General features: G+C 35.4%; 1 protein-coding gene across 1 annotated transcript in view; it reads right to left on the bottom strand.

Annotated features, from left to right (window-relative positions):
• Positions 1-22,028, bottom strand: part of Usp42 (ubiquitin specific peptidase 42) — a 47,200-nt gene that overhangs the window by 13,126 nt on the left and 12,046 nt on the right. The window contains exons 4-11 of the mRNA XM_026404207.1: positions 10,391-10,501; positions 7,048-7,150; positions 6,097-6,164; positions 5,316-5,386; positions 3,954-4,036; positions 1,901-2,012; positions 909-1,049; positions 617-717 (exon numbers count right to left, since the gene is read on the bottom strand). Coding sequence (XP_026259992.1) covers positions 617-717; positions 909-1,049; positions 1,901-2,012; positions 3,954-4,036; positions 5,316-5,386; positions 6,097-6,164; positions 7,048-7,150; positions 10,391-10,501 — 790 coding nt within the window. The remainder of the gene's footprint in view (positions 1-616; positions 718-908; positions 1,050-1,900; positions 2,013-3,953; positions 4,037-5,315; positions 5,387-6,096; positions 6,165-7,047; positions 7,151-10,390; positions 10,502-22,028) is intronic.

Here is a 22,028-nt window from a genome sequence, read left to right as displayed (position 1 = left end):
CTTGACTGGCAGCCTAAACTCAGCAGTGGGGTGATGCTGGCTGTGATCACAAAGGGTACTCAGAGACCCCTTCCCAAGGCCACCCACTGCCCCAGTGGCCCCTGGCCCACTTGTTTTGCCACTAGCAGCATAAGCTACCCTTCTAAATTGTCATTTTTCCTTTCCTCTCTACCTTTTAGTGCTGAGTTGCCAAAAGAGCTGGAAACTAAGGCCAACTCATAATCCATACTCAAAAACAACCTGCTCACTCTCCAGGCCATTGGCAGAGTTAATCTTCAAACTATCATTAGAAAGAATAAATAAATAAAAACTTAAAACTGGCTACACATATTGGCCAATTTTAAGTTAATTCTAACTACTCAGAAGGCCAAGGCAGGTGAATTGCAAATTCAAGGCCAGCCTAGGCAACTTAGACCCTGTCTCAAAATAAAAACTAAAAAGGGCAGGGGATATAGTTCAGTGACTGAACCCCTAAATTCAATCCCCAGTACCACCAGAAAAAAAAAAAGAAAAAGGTGGCGGGGGTGGGGAGGCTCAAAAATTGAATTTAAATATGTTGATGAGAGGAAAGAAATGGTGGAACAAAAAATTTAACAACTTGTTTTCATGACAATACCTGATATAAAAGAGCACATAAGCTTGTTGGCTGAGTACCGATCTAATATCACTGGTAGATACAATGGAATCATTCATTTGATACCAGAGGCCATTACTAGCCTGCAAAAGAGTCAATAGAGAGATTAGTTATATTCACAAGAAACACAGTCAAGAGACATTAAAGAACAACAGGTTAACCTAAGTTTCACAGGTTAACCATTTAAGTTCCACTTTTTACTCCCAAGAACACTAGAGCTCTCTTTTGGTACATATGTGAAATAACTGACTACTAGCAAATCCATACAACTTACTTTTATGTAACAGAAGTAATGGCCAGCGTGGCAATTAAAACCAGTGTGCACCAGCACTGCATACAGAACATAAATAATTGGTTCTCCATTTGGTTGAGACATGTATGGACGAATATCAAGATATTCAGGATATTTCACATCCTAAACAGAAATGAGAACAGGAAAAAAGAATGTCATTTCTAAAGAAACACACCATCCATATATTCAAGTGCAGAACATTCAGAGTGACCTGGAAGAAGACTCAAAGGATACTGCAATGCTGTGATGTTACAGCAAAACCCCAATGCATTTAGCCACCTTTTCAAAGGACACAATTAACCTAGAAAATACCTGAACCTAAGAGCATTGAAGGCAGCCCCTCTGTCTTTTATTTCCCTTCAACAAGGAAGAATCAAGGAAGGATCCACGTTCTGTGAATCCATCAAATCTACCAAAAATAACAAAATGACAACTCTGGACACATTAATCACAACTTATTTTTATTTTAAATAAAAATAATTTTGGAATATATTATTTATTTCTCTTGCATGCTGTTGAATTTTTTTACCATATTCAAATTTCAGTAAGTGGAAAGAAAACAGGAAAATTCAGTGTACTGAAAAAATCAGAAAATAAACAAGAAAATGAACTAAGATCTAACAGGGACATCTTTAGATTTCAAATTATACAAGCTGTCCCTGTATCCCCTCATTACCATGGATACCAAAGAACTGACTATGAAGCCCAAATGCAGATAACAGTTACCAATTTTATCACTAGAAAGTCCAGCCAGCTGAAGCGTACACTAAAACACACACACTCATAAGCACATTGTCCAAACTACTGGCACAATTATTTGATCTTTTTTTTTTTTTCTTTTTTCCCCCAGCTATCAAATGCTGGAAGAACTCAGAAAATTGATCTAATGATTATTCACTTAGGTCATTTATAACCTTTAATAGTTACCAACACGTAAGCCTTGTAAGGTTTCACATAAAAGATTATTAACATACCTTAGCAATTTTTCCACCAGTAAAATTTGCAAAGCGTTTCAGAGAAAGTGTAAGAACATTAGAAGATCTATGTATAGTGAACCTCTTTGAAGCTGGAACCATCTTTTTACACCTTGAAACACACAGAAACAAACGATTAAAAAAATATGAATTTTTCCCGTGTTTTAGTCTTTCCTTAGTTATTTTTCTACAACATCCTAAATGAAGATTCCAAAATAAGGATACTAAGATGAGAAACACCAGCACCTTAAATAAATAGTGAAAATATTAAATTAAAAATACCAAACTGCCTAAAAGCATGAAGGAAGGAAAAATAGGACAATGCCAAAATACCAAGCCATGTAGACTACCAATAGGTTAACTCAGGCTGGGGGTGTTGCTCAATAATGGAGCACTTGCCTAGCATGAATGAGGCTCTGGGATTCAGCCCCCAGCACTGAAAAAATGATAATAATAAAAAATTTATAAAAACTTAAAAGCTAATAAGAACCAGGACAGTGGTGTACAACTATAATCCCGGCAACTCAGGAGGCTGAGGCAGGAGGATGGCAAGTTCAAGACCAGCCTCTGCAACTTAACAAGAGCCTGTCCCAAAATAAAAAGGGTTGTGGATGTATCTTAGTGGCTGAGCATCCTGGGTTTAATACCCAGTACCACCACCCCCCAAAAAAATAATTTTTTTTTTTAAGCTGGCATAGTTCTGTTACAGCAGATAGCAAACCCTATCCAGATATAAAAGGAGCTGGGTTGTGGTTCAGTAGTAGAGTGCTTGCCTGGCACACGTGAGACACTGGATTCAATCCTTAGCACCACACAAAATAAATAAAATATTTTGTCTAGATATAAAAGGAAAAAAAATAAAGACTAGAAATTTAAAACAGGAGAAAGTGCCATAGTATTGGCGATAAGGGAGCCTTCTCTCCCCACCCCCATAATAAATATATAATGAAAAAAAGATTTCCTATATTACCTGACTATAAAGTAGAAATCTACTTAAAACATATGAAAACAGGGCCTTCTTAAAACAGGCTCTTTTTACTGCCTGGACAAATATATTACTGAATAATCTAAATTAGACATTACCCCACACTCTGGGTACTGATAAAAGAGAAAGAGATCCTTAGCTCTTCTGAGAGTAAGTGACCCCCACCCTATTCTCAACCTTTTTCTAACAGGAAAGTCAATGAAAATGCTGCTTGACAAACTGTTATCCCACGCTGTGAGGTCCTGGGAGAAGACACTAATGTGTGGAGTATGGATGATATTAGCTTGCTTTCTCCCATCCAACTGGCCCCAGAGTAAGGTGCCAGTCCTCCAAAGGCACAAAGCTGCACATCTTGAAAGAGTGGAAACATTATACATTCCATGTTCTGGCCTCTAGTGGACAGGGAAACAGCATCTCTCCAGATGGCATTAAAAGCTTAAGGCAGGGCTAGGGTTATAGCTTTAGTGGTAGAGCACCTGCCTAGCATGTGAGAGGCACTGGGTTCAATTCTCAGCACCATATATAAACAAATAAATAAAATAAATGTCCACTGAAAATAAAATAAAGGGGCTGGGATTGTGGCTCAGCGGTAGAGCGCCTGTCTAGCACGTGCGAGGCCCTGGGTTCAATCCTCAGCATCACATAATAAATTAATTAATTAATTAATAGCAAAACATTTTAAAATAAATAAATAAACAAGAAAATTGAGGTATCATGTCTACTTCTAAAAAAATAAATATTTAAAAAAAAAGAAAACTAAAAGAAAAAATTAGAAGGAAAAAAGCTTAAGACAGGGGGCTGGGATGTTGACTCAGGGGTAGAGTGCTTGCCTAGCATGCGTGAGGCACTAGGTTCTCATCACTGTGATCCTCAGCATCACATAAAAATAAATAAAATAAAGGTATTGTGTCCATCCATCTACTATTAAAAGTATTAACAACAACAAAAAAGCTTAAGGCAGCTTAGTGAGCCATTTGAATGCACTAAATTCTTTCAAGCCAAGTCTCCCTGCCACCCGCACTGTTAACAGCCAACAACAAGAACTAAAAAAGTTACCACCCATCATACTTGCTGCACTTGTAGGAGTTTTCTCCATCCAGCTGTTCTGGTTTCACAAACTGCTCCAATGCCTTATTAACACTTTGAGCAGCCTGGGAGAAAAAAGCATAAAGACCATATCACTACACACTACCACAGGTTGAAAAACAAGAGCAGGAAGGAGGGGGAGGAAAAGAGAACATGTGAGCAGAAGACTCACACAGAAAAACAAATATGAATTTTTATGTAAAAGATGTTTTCTTATGATGATATCCACATCTTCACACCAAATTTTTTCTCCTTCCATTAAAAGTACAGATTACAGGGCTGGGGATGTGGCTCAGGCGGTAGCGCGCTCGCCTGGCATGCATGCGGCCCGGGTTCGATCCTCAGCACCACATACCAACAAAGATGTTGTGTCCGCCCAGAACTAAAAAAAATAAATATTAAAAAAAAATCTCTCTCTCTCTCTCACTCTCTCTTTAAAAAAAAAAAAAAAAAGTACAGATTACAGTAAACAAAAATAAGAGGTTGCTCACCACAGCTTTATTTAGAATAGCATAAAAGTGGAAAACAGCAAGGAACCAGATAGGTGAATTATGGTATATCCTCTTACTGGACCACCACAAAACTACCCAAAGAACACACTGATGTGGAAGGTCTCCAAGCAGAATTAAATAAAAATAGCAAGTGGAAAAACAGACTAAGTCATAATCCCACTTCTATGAAAAGGAAGTCATCTATTCTGGAGCAGTATATATATCAAACTACTAAAGAACTAATAATGAAAGCTAGGTTTTACATATATCTGCAAAGCTTCTTTTTATCATTAACATGTATTACATCTGTAATCAGAAAAATGGAAACTCAAGAATAATAAAAAAAAATAGGAGTTAAAATGCAAGAAGCAAAACAGTTTCTAAAAAATAACATCTGGACTGGGCTCGTGGCTCAGTGGTAGACTGCTCGCCTAGCACATGCAAGGCCCTGGGTTCGATCCTCAGCACCACATAAAAATAAATAAAACAAAGGTATTGTATCCAACTACAACTAAAAAAATAAATATTTAAAAAATAATAATAATAAACATCTAAGTTTGGCTAATACAGGGATCAAAATTTGATTTTATAAGATTTCTTAAGTGAAAAGTCAAAAGGTAATAAAAAGACTTTAAACTTAACCATCAAAATAATTAATCAGAGGCTGAGGTTGTGGCTCAGTGGTAGAATGCTCGCCTAGCACGAGCAAGGCGCTGGGTTCGATCCTCAGCAGCACATATACATAAATAAATAAACAAACAAACAGATAAATAAATAAATAAATAAATAAATAAGGTGATTGTGTCCAACTAAATACTAATAGTATTTTTTTAAAAATAATTATTCAATTTACCTTTATCTCCAATGTTATGTCAAGATATGGATCAAAGGTATCTGAAACACCCTTGCAATTTAAACACTTGACTGAAACAAAAATAAAATGCAAAAGATAAGCAAAGGGTATTCATCACATCAGTACCAACTACGAAATGACAGAATATAAATATTATTTCAAAATAAAAGAATTAAACCAGTAAAATTTTTACTCTATTAGATTGGGGGGAAAAAAACTAAGTTAATATTACACACAGTATAGGTGAAAGGTCATGAATCTGGCCCCTTATACACTACTTGTTGGAATATAAACTGGTAAAAACCTCTTAGAATGACAACATGTCAATAATAAAAATTAAAATATACCCTATGACCTAAAAAATGCTAATTTTAAGGATTTATCCTATATATACTTTTACATAAACACAAAGGCATGTGTGCATGAATGTTCAATGAAACACTGATGTAATAACAACAAAATAGAAACATAAATATTGATCAATAGAACAAAATTAATGAAATACTACTGAAATTGTGAAAGATTTTGTTAAGACTTATTTGTGCTAAAATATAAGATCTACAATACTTAGAGAAAAATGAAAGTATCATACATGGTATGCTCCCAGTTTGTTCACCCTTAAGAAATTACCAGAAGGCTAAACTACCAACTGGCACAGGGTTGCCATTAGGTCGGGGAGATTGGAGTCAGGGCTGGCCAGGAGATCTACATCATTAGCCCTTTCCTACTGTCTGCATTTTTAAAAACACATGCATGTATCACTTTATCAACAAAAGTTTACCTCTAGATCTTAGGTATCCTCCGAATATCTGACAAACAAGTGTGGTAGCCTGGGTATGTCTGTCTAATCTGAAAAATAGTTAAAAAGTAGTAACATGATAGAAGAATTATGCAAAAATTATGCTATGACTAGATTTTAAAAGCATATACATCTATAAAGGAACAAGATTCAAAAAGACCCCCAACCCACCACCATACACACACACACACACACACACACAAAAGACCTCAAGATATGTGGCAGCCAAAAACTAGCCCTTGCCTGACAGATACAGTGAGGGTTTGGGGATGAGGACAGAAGGAGCTATATTATGAAGGGACTTTGAAATCCAGGCAGGAATTTGACCTTGCAACAAAGAAAAGAAGATACTCTCAGCAGGTTTGTGACCCTGCACCAGAAGAATGACATGAAGGCCTAGATCAGCATGCAAAGGGAAATGTACCAGGTGTATGTGGGCAAGAGCAGGTGGGTTATGACTGTTTTCTATTTGTCTCCCCAGTCTTCCTTCATGTCTGCATTTAGGTTTTAGGACAAAGCTATAAGAATTCATAACTGACCAGAGAGAGAGAAAGAGGCAGGAAACACAAAGACTTGTGAGTCTAGAGGTCAACAAAGAAAATGTGAGAAACAACCAGGAGAAGCAGGTAATTTTAGATCTGCTAAGGTACACCATTACCCAGAAATTAAACTATGGCAAGGCCAACATTCATTTTCTGACACTTATAATTGAACAAATTAAAACTGTTATAACAAGTACCTTTCTAAATTACAATCATTTTAAAATAATGCAAATCAGGTGGGGAAGAGGCAGGGGAAAGCCAAAAGGTAAAGTAAACAGATCTGTATAACAGATTTTTATGTTGTAACAGATTTCAACATAAAAGGCAAAACTAAATTCTGATAAGCCAGGGACACAAAACGTAGAAACGACTGATGTTTTATTTGACTTACTTATTGCTCCCATTCAAACATGCTTTTTGCATAGCATCAACAGTATACTGAAGAAATTCATGGGCATCTTCTTGGTTTCCAAAACGAAAGTGCCTAGCTATACCTATAAAATTTAAGTAAAGATGAGGCTTTATATCATTATATATTATATCCCTAGGCTATACCACAAAAAGTTATATCTTACAATATATTCATTAGAAAAATCCCTGAATAATTACTTAATGAGGAAGCAACACTAACACAAGCTGCCTTGATAAAACGCCAGGACCACATACTGTCACTGAGATCCAACAGGGGATGCAGTTTCTTAAGAGTCCAGAGCTTCTTTTTTTTTTTTTTTAATATATTTTTTTTAGTTGTAGATGGACACAATATCTTTATTTTATTTTATTTATTTATTTTTATGTGGTGCTGATTATTGAACCCAGTGCCTCACACATGCGAGGCAAGAGCTCTACCACTAAGCCACAATCCCAGCCCCAGAGCTTCTGCCTTTATCAAGTCAATAAAATTATACTTAAATAAAATCAACATTGGCCATATTTCCTCAAAAGTTTGTCTAAAGTATTATGTTGATGCACACAATTTTAAATATGGCATTAGATCTCCAGAAGAGAACCCATGAAAAACATAAATATCCAACCACTCTCAATTCTATCCAATGACCAATAGAACAAATTATATTTTCAGTTGCATAGTAATATTTTAGTCCTACTTCTCACTAAGCAGTTGTAATACCAAATTATTTTAAAAATAAAAACAACACAAATTAAGAAATCACAATGAAACATTATATATTGAATTTTACATGTATGAATGTGCATAAACATATATTACCTCAGATCATGAAATTTGCTAATATTCCACCAATTTTGACTTATAAAAATGGCAATTTCTTGATTCAACTGTGATGTGCTTTATGGATGTATGTATACATAAAGAACACAAACACAATGAGGGGGTTTTTTAATTGGGTTTTTTTTGTTGTTGTTTTTGGTTTTTGTTTTTACATTGGGGATTAAACCACTAAGCTATAGCCCCAGGACTTTTCATTTTTTATTTTTTTATTATTATTATTTTTTTTAATATTTATTTTTTAGTTCTCGGCGGACACAACATCTTTGTTGGTACGTGGTGCTGAGGATCCAACCCAGGCCGCACGCATGCCAGGCGAACTCGCTACCGCTTGAGCCACATCCTTAGCCCTTCATTTTTTATTTTGAGACAGGGTTTTACTATGACCTTGCTAAGTTGCTGAGGCTGGTCTCAAACTTGTGATTCTTCTATCTTGGCCTCCCGAGTCACTTGGATTATAGGCATGCACCACCGCTCCAGCCAAGAGCAGTGATATTTTCTTAAAGACTATGTTTAAAATATCATTCATGCCTACTACAAATTTATGTATAAAAATAAATACAGGGCCGGGTGCAGTGGCACACACCTGTAAATCCCAGCTGCTCGGGAGGCTGAGGCAGGATGTTGAGAGTTCAAAGCCAGCCTCAGCAAAAGCAAGGCACTAAGTAAGTAACTCAGTGAAACTCTGTCTCTAAATAAAATACAAAATAGGGCTGGGAATGTGGCTCAATGGTTAAGTATCCCTGAGTTCAATCCTCGGTACCCCAAAAAATAAAAAAATTAAAAAATAAATAAGTAAAGGTACAAACAATCAAAACCTACCCTGGCTAAAATTCTGCCAATATACAACAATGTTTTAAAGATTTCTGCACTGTTTGTTTTGGCCTGTCAATAATGCTAAGAACCAATTAAATCTTCAGCAGCTTTTTAGGAGAAAGGATTATAGTTTCTCACTATATACTTATGCACCCTTATAATTACCCAGTTAGATACCAGATTAAAATTAGTAGGTTTCTTAAAATTTTCACTCAGTTTTTATTACTACTTGGTTAAATAAAATGAATATATATATTAAAAATGAACTTATATTAAAAATGAGGGGCTGGGGATGTGGCTCAAGCGGTAGCGCGCTTGCCTGGCATGCGTGCGGCCCGGGTTCGATCCTCAGCACCACATACAAACAAAGATGTTGTGTCCGCCAATAACTAAAAAATAAAGAAATATTTAAAAAAAAAATGAGTATGGGCTGGGATTGTGACACAGTGGTAGAGTGCTTGCGTAGCACATGTAAGGCACTGGGTTTGATCCTCAACACCACATAAAAATAAACAAAACAGGGGCTGTGGTTGTGGCTCAGCGGTACAGCACTTGCTTAGCTCGGGTGAGACCCTGGGTTCGATCCTCAGCACCACATAAAAACAAATTATAAAATAAAGGACTGACAACTACAACTAAAAAATAAATATTAAAAATAAAAAATAAAACAAAGATATTATGTCCATCTACAACTAAAAAAGAAAATTAAAAAAATGAATATAAAGTTTACTACAAAAAGCAGATAGAAAGTACAGAAGAAAATTTCATTCAACCTATTTACAATTTTAAAATTAAGTGGAAAAGAGTGAAGTATATCCATAAATTTGTTTCACTGAGTAGTCTAAATTTTTCTTTGAGACTAGTATTACCTTAATTTTGACAACTCCTGTCACTAAGTACAATGTATTATTTATCCACCAAATTAAAACTAATTAAAATTAAAGAAACCTGTGGGATAATATCAAGAGTATTCCAACTATCTGGAAGAAAAAAGCCTCAGGAAAAAGGTAATAATTTTATAAACAAATTGAGTTTCAAACAATTTAAAATTTGCTTATATTAAACTGAACGCTTATTACATTTTGCATTAATATTTCAAATTAATTTATACAATCCAGGCATAATAATTAATTCCTGTAATTCCAGCTACTCAGGAGGCTGAGGCAGGAGGATCACAAGTTTAAGGCTAGCCTCAGCAATTTAGTAAGACACTATTTCAAAAAAAAGTGGGGACTGGAGAATGTAGATCAGTGGTAAAGTTCCCCTGGGTCTGATCCCCAGTATCAAAAAAAATAAAACATAAAATGTTTACGTAGTATCATAAGTAGTAACAAATACATAGTAAATGTTTAACCCAAAGTTTGTTATTAAAATAAGACATTGCCATATATGATAAAAATACGTGTCTGTTTTCTAATACTTCAGGAACCCTTTTTTTTTTTTTTTGAATCTTAGGCCATGAAGACTAGCTAAAAGTCAGGCATTGTGGTACACGCCTATAGTCCCAGCTACTCTTGAGCCTGAGGTAGGAGGATCACTTGAGCCCCCAGAAGTTCAAAGCCAGCCCAGGCAATAAGAATCCATCTAAAAGAGAAAAGAAAAAGCAAAAAAGACAAATAACTAGCTAACTAGCTAAAAAACACTGATATAAACTATAATAGTTAATACTTACGCCGCATCTCATTGATGACAAACATTGGTTTAATTACATCCCCAGGATTGCTGAGTGCCTGGGTAATATGCGCTTGCATTGTACACATCATGCAAAATCCTTCTGCATGACCTGAAAGAGAAATGTTAATCCTCCATATTAGTAAAATAAGACTATAGAGGAAACTACAAATAAGGGACACACTTCTGAGATGAAATATCAGTAACAGCTACTGTGTGTACATTGGGTTATTTTTATTCATTTTCATTTAATTCTCTAACAAATCAAAGCAATAAGTATACATTGGCTGTATTTTATGAGAGAGGAAAAATGGCTCAGAGTTAAAAATTTGCCCAAGGTCAGACATATAATCAGACCCAAATCATACCTTTTCAAGTTTTGAAACTTGTACTGGAAAAACAAGGATTTTTTTTTCTTATACTACTATTTGTCTAAACTGGTAAAAGAATGTTTCTCACAGCAGGGTTAAGAAATCTCTATATACATATTTTGGCTTTCTTGGTCACATATGGTGGTCTCTACTGCATTTTCTTCTTCCTTTTTTTAACTTTTAAAAAAAATGTAGAAAATGATTCTTGTTTCATGCTAAGTGGTGCTAACCAGCATATAGTGGACAGAGGCAGGTATGTTAGTAAACATCCTACACAGCACAAGATAACCTCACACAGCAAAGAATTACCTGACCCAACGTCAATAGTACCAAGGTTGAGAAGTTCTGCCTAAATCTTCCCATAATCTATATAATTAAAGCTTAAAAGTCTTGAAAGAAACAAACTATTTCCAATAAACTATGTACCACAACAAAGCTCAAAAATATATACAGGAATAAACAAAATCCAGTACCCAATATAAAATTCATGATGTCTGTCATTCAATCAAAGAGTATAGGGCATATAAAGATGCAGGAATGACCAGCAGTAAGGGAGAAGGAAAAAAAGACTCCAAATATGATATAGAATACAGAATCAGAAAACAATAACATTAAAAGATATTATGCACATATTAAGATGTGCAAGGAAGTGAAAAATGCAAGAGCACATTAAAGAGAAGCATATAAGTAGATCCAAATATACCTGAACAGTAGACTATGAGGTAAAATATATACCAGAGGGGATTAATAACTGATTAGACATTACAGAAAGAAGAAAACATTAGTGAACTGGAAGACATTCATTATGACACACAGAGCAAAAACAGTAATAGTAACAAAAAGGGTAGGTGTGCCAGTGAGCTGTGAACAATTTCAAGCTGTCCATAATACATGTTTTTGACTGGCATCTGAAGGTGAAGAGACAGAACAAATGTCAAAAAATAATTATCTACAAAGGGAAAGAAAGCACAGGGAGGTATTCAGAGTGATGGAATGATTTTGTATTCTGACTGAGGTGAGGTCATGGCTTACATGAACCTATATGTGGTAAAATTCAAAGAACTTGGCTGGGCATGGTGATGCACACTTACAACGCCAGCAGCTCAGAAGGCTAAAGCAGGAGGATCGCAAGTTTAAAGCCAGCTTCAGCAACTTAGCCAGGTCCTATCTCAAAATAAAAAAAAATAAAGAGGATGGGGGTGTGTGGCTCAGTGGTTAAGCACCCCTGGGTTCAATCCCTTGAACAAAAAAATAAATCAAAGAACTTTACACCAAAAATGTTATTTTGTGAAGTATAAAAATAAGTTTTTTAAAATGACCAGAAGTTGTTCAGATGTGATGGAAACAGTGAAAGCACAGAACTAAGAACCTCAACAAACCCCAAGCAGAAGAAACATGAAGAAACCTACAAAAAGATCACTCAAACTGTTTAAGTGATAGAAATATTAAAAGCAGCTAGAAATAAAAACATTATATATAAAGAAACAAAGGGAAAAGTGTAACAACAGACTTTTTGTCAGAAGCCACATGGGCTAGAAGACACTGCAGTAACATCTTTCAAGTAGTGAAAGAAAAATGATGATGCCCACATCCATCACAAATGAAAGTGACAGTTCCTCTTCTGGGAAGATGGCATAAGGATAGTTTTCTCTGCTCCTCCTGCCATATACAACAACAATAAACAAACAAACAAAACTCTGAATATTTACATACAACAAACATAAAAAGGCTATGAAAGTTAGTGGGGGAAAAAAGACAGATACACTAGGGACCTCAGGACTCAATGGCAGTAGTTCCCTGATTTTCATTGTCCTTCAGATATTCCAGACTTGGAGCTGAAGAAGTAAGCAACCAAATGCACAAAGCAAACCCCAAAGAAAGCTTGCCTGCTCTCTTGCCAGCCAAGGACAAGGAAAAGGACAGCCCTGCTTTATAAAAGACAACTTTAGAAATAGATTCTACTCTGGCCTTTGTGTGTACACATGTGTATTTTTTCTGTAAATGACAGTGTTGTGACACCTTTAAAAACTTTTCTGTTTGGGGAAGAGACTATCCCTTCCAACTCTTAAAAGACTAGAAAGGGCTCAGCCAAGAGCATGCCATTGCTATGCAAATTAACAACCCAGAGCCATCCTCCTCTGTCTGGTCTGTACACCTCAGGAATCATTATTCCTGTTCATTAATCATCCCAGGATCAGATCCCAGGCAAGTAAGGACCACCCATCTATGGCTCTGCACCTACCCCAACTATTAAAACTAGCCAATACAAACTGTTCACCCTGCCCTGCCTTGCCTTACTTGGAAACCTCAAAGAGGGCTTTGGCCTAATGATTTTCCCTCATTCCTGTCTTTATTCCTCTTAACCACCCTGGTATTTTTCCCACATGGCCCTGTGTGGCATGCAATGCCTCCTATATCCCAGGGGCTGTGAATATAATCATCTTTATTTCCCTGGGCCTCTCCTGTATCTCCTTCTAAGGCTGCACCCAAATAACCATCACATAAAACACCACCAAGCACAGCCAAACACTACATAAAAACTATTGCCTCACCTCTACCCATATTGCAAAGGCCAAGTGAAGGGCCTAAACTTCATTCACAGGACTCTAATAAGGCACCCCAAAACACGTCCAGTGGGTTATTGTTAGAGAAGAAAGATTGGGGGCTGGAACTTTCCCCCACACTAGGTGCTAGTCCCTTCCCCACCTCACAGTGGTCATGGAGACCATGTGAGGACCATCCTCAACAACTAATGAAGAGGCATTCCTCTACCTGGCTGCACAGAGTCAGGACTTTTCACCATCACCCAGTGGTAACAAAGCTACTCCACTGCAGTGTCAGTGGAGACCACACAGGGACTTGGAACTTACACCAGCAGCAAATGAAAGTCCTAATCCCCACGTTGGAAGCTGAATGGGAACCTGGGCTTTTTTCTACCTTGGCATAACTTCACTTCCTCTGCCTAGATATCTCAGGGAAAGCTAAAACAGAGTTAGTTAAGACCCCATACATCAAAACAAAATGTAAAAATACTCAGGTTTCAATTGAAAAAAAGTAAAATAAAAGCATTTACCACTCCAAGAATCTATCAAACAAAAATTGTAACATTGCCTCACATGGTTTTAAAGGTATGTTAGGGAAATATTTAAGAAAATTGTAGAGCTGGGGATGTAGCTCATTGGGAGAGTAATTTGTCTAGCACGTAAGGGTCTGAGTTCAATCTAGAAATGTAAAACAAACAAGATAAGGAGAGTGACTATGTATAATATAATACCTAGCGCAACCAACCACTAAACAAAATAGCTAAACAAAGAGATATACTCAAAACATGATAAATAAATCAAAGTGGAATTTTGAATATTTCTAAAAAATATTCAAGTAACCGAGATGGAGATAGGAATAAGAAAACAGATATTAAACAAAAACAAAGGGAAAACAAATATAAAATGTCAGACTTAAGCCCTGATACATCAATAATCATCAAGTCCAAATATTCTAACTATACCTGTTGAAAGCCACACATTGCCACACAATGGTGACCACCCCTATGATCCCAGCTACTCAGGAGGCTGAGCAGGAGAATTGCAAGTTCAAGGCCAGCCCAGGCAAGTTGGCAAAGATCCCATCTCAAGAAAAAAAAAAAAAAAAGAAGATTGGTGGTAGAGCACTTGCCTTGGATGTATAAGGCCTTGAGCTTGATTCCCAATACTAGAGGGGAAAAAAGAAAAAATGACACAGATTGACAAAATCAATTTAAAAACATGATCTAACTATACAAGAAACTCAGTTCAAATGTAATGATACAGGTAGGCTGAAAGTAAAAGGACAAAAAAAGACATGCTATGAAACATCAATCAAAAAAACAAACAAAAACCCAGGAATGTCTATGTTAACATCAAATAAAGCAGACTGGACAGCAAAGACCACTACCAAAGAGAAGGACATTACATAATATAAAGGATCAACCCATTAAGACACAACAATCATAAGTGTACCTGTATCAAACAGAACTGCAAAATACATGAATCAAACTCAGATATAACTGAGTGAAAAGAAATAGCCACATTTAGAGATGGAAACCTCAATATTTTTTGTCAACAACTTATTGAACAATTCAACAAAAAAATGAGCAAATATATGGAACTCATTTTTAATCAGTCACCAGATCTAATCAACACTTAAACAACAACTCCACCCACCAAGAGCAAAATACAAATTTTGTTTCAGGTGCTTACAGAACATATACAAGACAGACCATATTCTGAGGCATAAAACAAACCTTGAAAATTTTAAAGTATGCTCACCAACCACAGTGGAATAAAAAACAGACATTGATAAGTGAAAGATAATAGAAAATCTCCAAATACCTGGAAACTAATTAACACATATAAATAATCTGTGGATCAAAGAGTAAATCTCAAGGGAAATAAAAAAATACACTGAACTAAATGTAAATTAAAAGACAACATATTTTTTAAAATAGGTACAGAAGTAAAATAGTGCCGAAAGGGAAAATTTTAACTAAGTTTACCAACATCAGAAATGAAACTGGGGATACCAACACAGACCCTGTAAATATCAAAAGGAAATTCTATGATTAACTTTACACACATAAAGGCAACTGAGAATAAATGGACCAATTCCTCAACAAAGCAACTGCCACAATTCAACCAAGAAAAAATAATTTGAGTAGTCCTATACCTATTTGAATTAGTACTTTTAAAACTCCCAGAAAAGGATATCTCCTGATCCAAATAGTTTCACTAGAAAATTCCAAACATTTAAAAAAAAATAAACAGCTGGGTGTGGTAGTGCACACCTATAATCCGAGCAGCTTGGGAAGCTGAGGCAAGAGGCTCACAAGTTCAAAGCCAGCCTCAGCAACTTAGACAGACCCTAAAAGCAACTTAGTCAGGCCTTGTTTCAAAATAAAAAATAAAGAGGGCTAGAGATGTGGCTGAGTGTTTAAGTACTCTGGGTTCAATCCCTGGTACCAAAACAAATAAATTAATTTAATTTAATTAAAAATAAAAAAGAATTAACATTAAAAAATTATAAAATCTCTTCCAAAACACAGAAAATGAATTAACATATCTAATTATGACACCAAAATCAGACAAAGACAGTTCAAAAACAAAATTACAGATTAATATCTCTCATAAGTATAGATGTAAAAAGCCCTGAATGAAATATAAGCAAATAAATTGGGCAATATATATGAAGAACTATATACCATTATCAAACAGAGTTTATTACAGGGCATGCAAAGATAACTCAATATTATACAATGTAAATTACCATATTAACAGGCTAAAGATATCAGATGATCCTATCAATTTGATAAAGAAATCATTTGACAAAAATCAACATTTGCTCACAATAAAAAATAAGAATCAGAAAACAGGAGTGGAAAGAAATTTCCATGAGTTGGTAAAGAGCATCTACCAAAAATCTACAGTTGCTGGGTGCAGTGGCACATGCCTATAATCCCTAGGGCTTGGGATGCTGAAGAAGGAGGATCATGAATTTAAAGCCAGCCTCAGCAACTTAGCAAAGCTCTAAGCAACTCAGCAAGACCCTGTCTCTAAAATAAAATATAAAAAGGGCTGGGGATATGGCTGCTCAGTGGTTAAGCACCTCGAGTTCAATCCCTGGTAGAGAGAGAGAGAGAGAGAGAGAGAGAGAGAGAGAGAGAGAGAGAGAGAGAAGTAGGTATAAATTAACAACAAAAAATTACAGAAAAAGATTAAAAAGGGAATGAATAAAAAATGGGACAAATAGAAAATGAATAGCAAGATGGGAGATGCAAACTAAATTCTATCAATTATCTCACTAAATGTAAATTACTAAAAATTCTAAAGTAAAAAGCAGAGACTTACTATTGCATAAAAAAGCAAGATCAAATAATAGGCTGCTTATAAGAAATTCATTTTAAATACACACATAGGTTAAAGTTGAAAAGATAAAAAGAATATGTTAACATTAATCATAAGAAAACTGGAGTGACTGTATCTCAAAACATGCTTCAGAGTAAAAAATACTATTTGAGATAAAGGAGGTCACTTCATAAATGATAGATGAGGTCATTGAGAAGGCATAACAATCATAAATGAACAAGATTCAAGAGAGTACAACAAAATAAGCTATATTCTTTCTGACAGAGCAGAAAGAAACAAATTTGCAAATATAGCTTATTTCAACACTTCTCTCAAAATCTGATATAAAAAGTAATAGAAAAACAGGACACAAAGGATTACCTTATAGAAATTACAACCAATAGTAGCAGAATACACATCCTGATTAAGTATACATGGAACATTTAGCAAGACAGACCATGTTCTGGTACATAAAACAAAGTTTAAAAGAATTCAAACATTGAAAAAGATATTCTCTAACCACAATGGAATAAAATTAGAAATCAATAACATGACAATTTCTGGTAAATCCCTGAATATCTGGCAACTAAATATGCAGTCCTAAATAATCACAAGAGCAATTAGAAAGTTTTTTTTTAACTGATATTAAAACATATCAAAACAGCACTTACAGGGAAAGAGCACTTATCAAAAAGCACTTACAGGGAAATTTATAGCATTAAACACACTGGAAAAGATGATCTTAAATGCATCTAAGTTCCCCACCTTAAGTAAGAACAGTGTATTTCAAGAAAGCTAGACAGGAGAATTTTAAATGTTCTCACCACAAAGAAATAAAAAGTGTTTGAAGATACAGATATATTTACCCTGATTTCAACATTATGCAATGTATACACGTATCAAATCATCACATAGTACACATAAATTACAGAATTTTTTTCTGTCACTTAAATAAGAAAAAAAAAAACTAAAATGGAGAACATTAAACCCAAAGTAGGCAGAGAAAAAAGAATAACAGTAACAAACATCAGTGAAAGAGAAGACAGAATAACCATTAAACCAAGAGCTAGTTCTTTGAGAAAATCAGTAAGATTAAAAAGTCTATAGTCAAACTGGGATTGTGACTCAGTGGTAGAGCGCTTGCCTAGCATGTGTGAAGTACTAGTTCGATTTTCAGCACCACATTAAAAAAATAAATAAAATAAAGACATTGTGTCCATCTACAGCTAAAAATATTCTTTTAAAAAAGTCTCTAGTCAGGGGCTGGGGCTGTGGCTCAACTGTAGAGCACTTGCCTAGCATGTGTGAGGCACTGAGTTCAATTCTCAGCACCGTATATAAAATAAAGGTCCATCAACAACTAAAAAATAAATAAATAAATTTTAAAAAACTCTCTAGTCAGGAGGCTGAGGTTGTGGCTTTGGCTCAAGCAGTAGTGCACTTACCTGGCATGTGTGAGGCACTGGGTTCGATTCTCAGCACCACATATGAATAAATAAAAACAACTATCAACAACTAAAAAAAAAAAAGTTTCTAGTCAGATTGATTAGAAAAATGACAAGAGACTCAAATGAACATTGGGAATGACAAAGAAGAAATCACTACAGACCCTAACAAAGTTAAAAAGAAAAATAAGAAAAACAAAAACAAGTTTATAGACAAATTTGTTTTTCTTTTTAAATTCTTTTTGCAACACTAGGAACCCCAGTCCTTTTTATTTTTATTTTTCAATATTATTGAATTTTTTTTATTTTTGCTTTTTCAATTTTTGAGACAAGATATCACTAAATTGCCAAGACTGGCCTTGAACCTGTGATCCTCCTGACTCAGCCTCCCAAGTAGCCTGGATTACAGGCATGTGCCACTGCTCCCTGGAAGACAAATTTCCTTAAAGACATAAACTAACAAAGCTTGTTGAAAATTAAAAAAAAAAAAAAAACAAGGATAACCTGAAGAGCCTTACATAAAACTAAACATATATTTTATTTTATTTTATTTTTTAAGAGAGAGTGAGAGAGGGGAGAGAGAGAGAGAGAGAGAGAATTTTTAATGTTTTATTTTTTAGTTCTCGGCGGACACAACATCTTTGTTGGTATGTGGTGCTGAGGATCGAACCCGGGCCGCACGCATGCCAGACAAGCGCGCTACCACTTCAGCCACATCCCCAGCCCCCTAATATATTTTTTAAAACCTGCCTATGAGCAACTCCAGATAACTTCACTGATGAAATCTACCAAATACTTAAGGAAAAAATATAATACTGACTCTATACAAACTCCTCCAGGAAACAGAAGTGAAAAAAATCTGTTCCAAACATGATACCATCATTACCCAAAACAAGACAAAGACATTATAAAAGAAATTACAGACTAATAATATTCATGAACATAAAATTATTCCATAATTTTTAGTAAATAAAGGCCAATAAAACACAGAAATAATATATCTCAAGAATGCAAAGCATCCTGAGATGCTTAATATTAAAGCATCAAATACTCCATCCAGTAAAAGGGATCTGTGAAAAATCTACAGCTAATATCAAACTCAACAGTGAAAGACTGAATGCTTTTCCTCTAAGGGTGAGAAAGAGATATGGATGATCACCTCATCACATATATTCAACATTGTAATAGTAATAGATGTCTTAGCCGGTGTAAAAGGGCAAGAAATGAAGAGCATACCCAGACTGTAAATGAAGAATATAATTATCTTTATTTATAGATTACATGACTTTCTCTGTAAAATCTCAAGGAATCTTTAAAAAAATAAATAAATAAAAAGAAAACTAGAGACCAGCCTGGATGATATAGAAAGACCCTCTCAGAAAATAAACAATAACAACAAAAAACTACCAGAATTAATGAGTTAAGCATGGTTCCAGAATATAGTATCAATATCTAAAAATCAACTACAGCCAGGCACAGTGGCACACACCTGTAATCCCGGCAGCTTGGGAGAGGCTGAGGCAAGAGGATCCCAAGTTCAAAGCCAATAATTTAGTGAGGCCCTGATCAACTTAGCAAGATCCTGTCTCAAAATAAAAAAGGGCTGAGGATATGGCTCAGTGCTTAAAGCACCTCTGGGTTCAAACCATAACCACCACCACCCCCCAAAAAGAACAAATTATATTTCTATGTTCTAACAATAACTGATCAAAAATTGAATTTTTTAAAAATGCCATTTATAATTATCAGAAATATGAAATATGTACATCTGATTTGCATTGTTTTTGCACACTGAAAACTATACTACTAAGAAATTAAAATGACCTAAATAAAGAGGTATACCTGGGTTTTTTGGTCAGAATATAAAAAGTTAGATGTGATTTCACATCTGATTTATAAATTCAGTACAATTCCAATCAAAATTCCAGGAATTTCTTTTTTTTTTTTTTGCACTGGGATGGAACCCAGGGACACATTTTAATTTTTCAAATATACTTTTTTTTAACCTTTTTTAAAAAAAACATTTATTTTTTAGAAGTAGTTGGACACAATACCTTTATTTTATTTATTTATTTTTATGTGGTGCTGAGGATCGAACCCAGGGCCATGAGCGCTCTACCACTGAGCCACAATCCCAGCCCCATTGTTTTACTTTTTAAATTTTTATTCTTTTAAGATATACATGAATTCTTTATTATTATAATTATTTATTTTGAAATAAGCTCTAAGTTGCTGAGAATCTTGTTAAATTGCTGAGGCTAGCCTAAAACTTTTGATCCTCCTGCCTCAGACTCCCAAATCACTGGGATTACAGGCTGTGCCACTGTACCTGGCCAAAAAGCTTTTTTAAAGAAATTGAGGGCTGGGGATGTGGCTCAAGCGGTAGTGCACTCGCCTGGCATGCGTGCGGCCCGGGTTCGATCCTCAGCACCACATACAAACAAAGATGTTGTGTCCGCCAAAAACTAAAAAATAAATATTAAAAAATTCTCTCTCTCTCTCTCTCTTTAAAAAAAAAAAAAAAAAAAAAAGAAATTGAAAAACTGATTCCATTTAGTCCAGCATTCCCATTACTAGGGACACACCCAAAGGAACTGAAATCAGTACGTCAAAGAGACATCTGTAATAGCATATTTACTGCAGCAATGTTCATAACAGCCAACCTAGGTGTTGATGAACACACAAATAAATAAATAAAACATGTACACACACAATGGAATAATTATCCAACATAAAAAAGAATAAAATTCTGTCATTTGCAGCAACATGGGTGAACTAGAAGACTTTATATTAGGTTGAAATAAGGGTATAAAAACATACTGTGTTTTCTCACTCACAAGTGGAAGCTAAAAAACTGATCACAAATAAGGAGAGAATAGAATATCAATTACAAGAGCCTGAGAAAGGTGTGGAGGAAGGAGGAAAAAGGGACAAAGAATGGCTATTGAGTACTGGAGTTCAGTTGGTTAACAATAATTTCTAATGTTCTATAATACAATGTAGTTGGCAACAATTAATTATTTTTAAATGGCCAATAAAAAAGATTTTGAATGTTCCCAACACAAACAAAATAGGCCTGAAGTGACAGATACATCCATTACCTGCAACTTATTATTACATACTGTATACATGAATTAAAATGTCACACTGTACCACAAATACACACAAGTATTATGTATCAAATAAAATTAAAATACATTAAGATACACAAAAGCCAAAATCCATTTGGGAAATGCAAATGACCAAGAATGGTCAAAACAACTTTGAAAAGTCAGGGGACTTACCTGATTTCAAAGTTTTTAGACATAAAGCAATCAAGACATTGTGGCCAGGAACAGTGGCACATGCCTGTAATCCCAGATGCTGAGGCAGGGGTGAGGATGGGGCTGGGGTAAGGGGTTGCTGAGACAGGAGGATCTCAAGTTCAATGCTAGCATAAGCAAAAGCAAGGTGCTAAGCAACTCAGTGAGACCCTGAGTCTAAATAAAATACAAAATAGGGCTGGGGATGTGAATCAATTGGTCAAGTGCCCCTGAGATCAATCCTTGGTACCCTCTTCAAAAAAAAAGACACTGTGTCATAGTAAAGAATCAGTGTTACAGAATGGACTCCAGGGGCTGGGGATGTGGCTCAGGCGGTAGCGCGCTCGCCTGGCATGCGTGCGGCCCGGGTTCGATCCTCAGCACCACATACAAACAAAGATGTTGTGTCTGCCGAGAACTGAAAAATAAATATTAAAAAAAAAAAAAAAAGAATGGACTCCAGAAATAGATCCATATGTGTATGACTTATTGGATTTTGACAAAGATGCCAAGATAATTTGGTAAAGAAAGGATTATCTTTTCAGTGAATGGTGCTACAATAAGTGGATATTCATAGGAAAAAATATGGGATGTTGATGCATCTTAGGTAGTGGCAGAGCCTAGCCTACCACATGTGAGGCCCTG

The sequence above is a fragment of the Urocitellus parryii genome, chromosome 9, assembly GCF_045843805.1.
Source record: "Urocitellus parryii isolate mUroPar1 chromosome 9, mUroPar1.hap1, whole genome shotgun sequence".
Taxonomy (NCBI): domain Eukaryota; kingdom Metazoa; phylum Chordata; class Mammalia; order Rodentia; family Sciuridae; genus Urocitellus; species Urocitellus parryii.
Note: the sequence above shows the minus strand (reverse complement) of the source record. Positions and strands in the feature narration are given on the sequence as shown.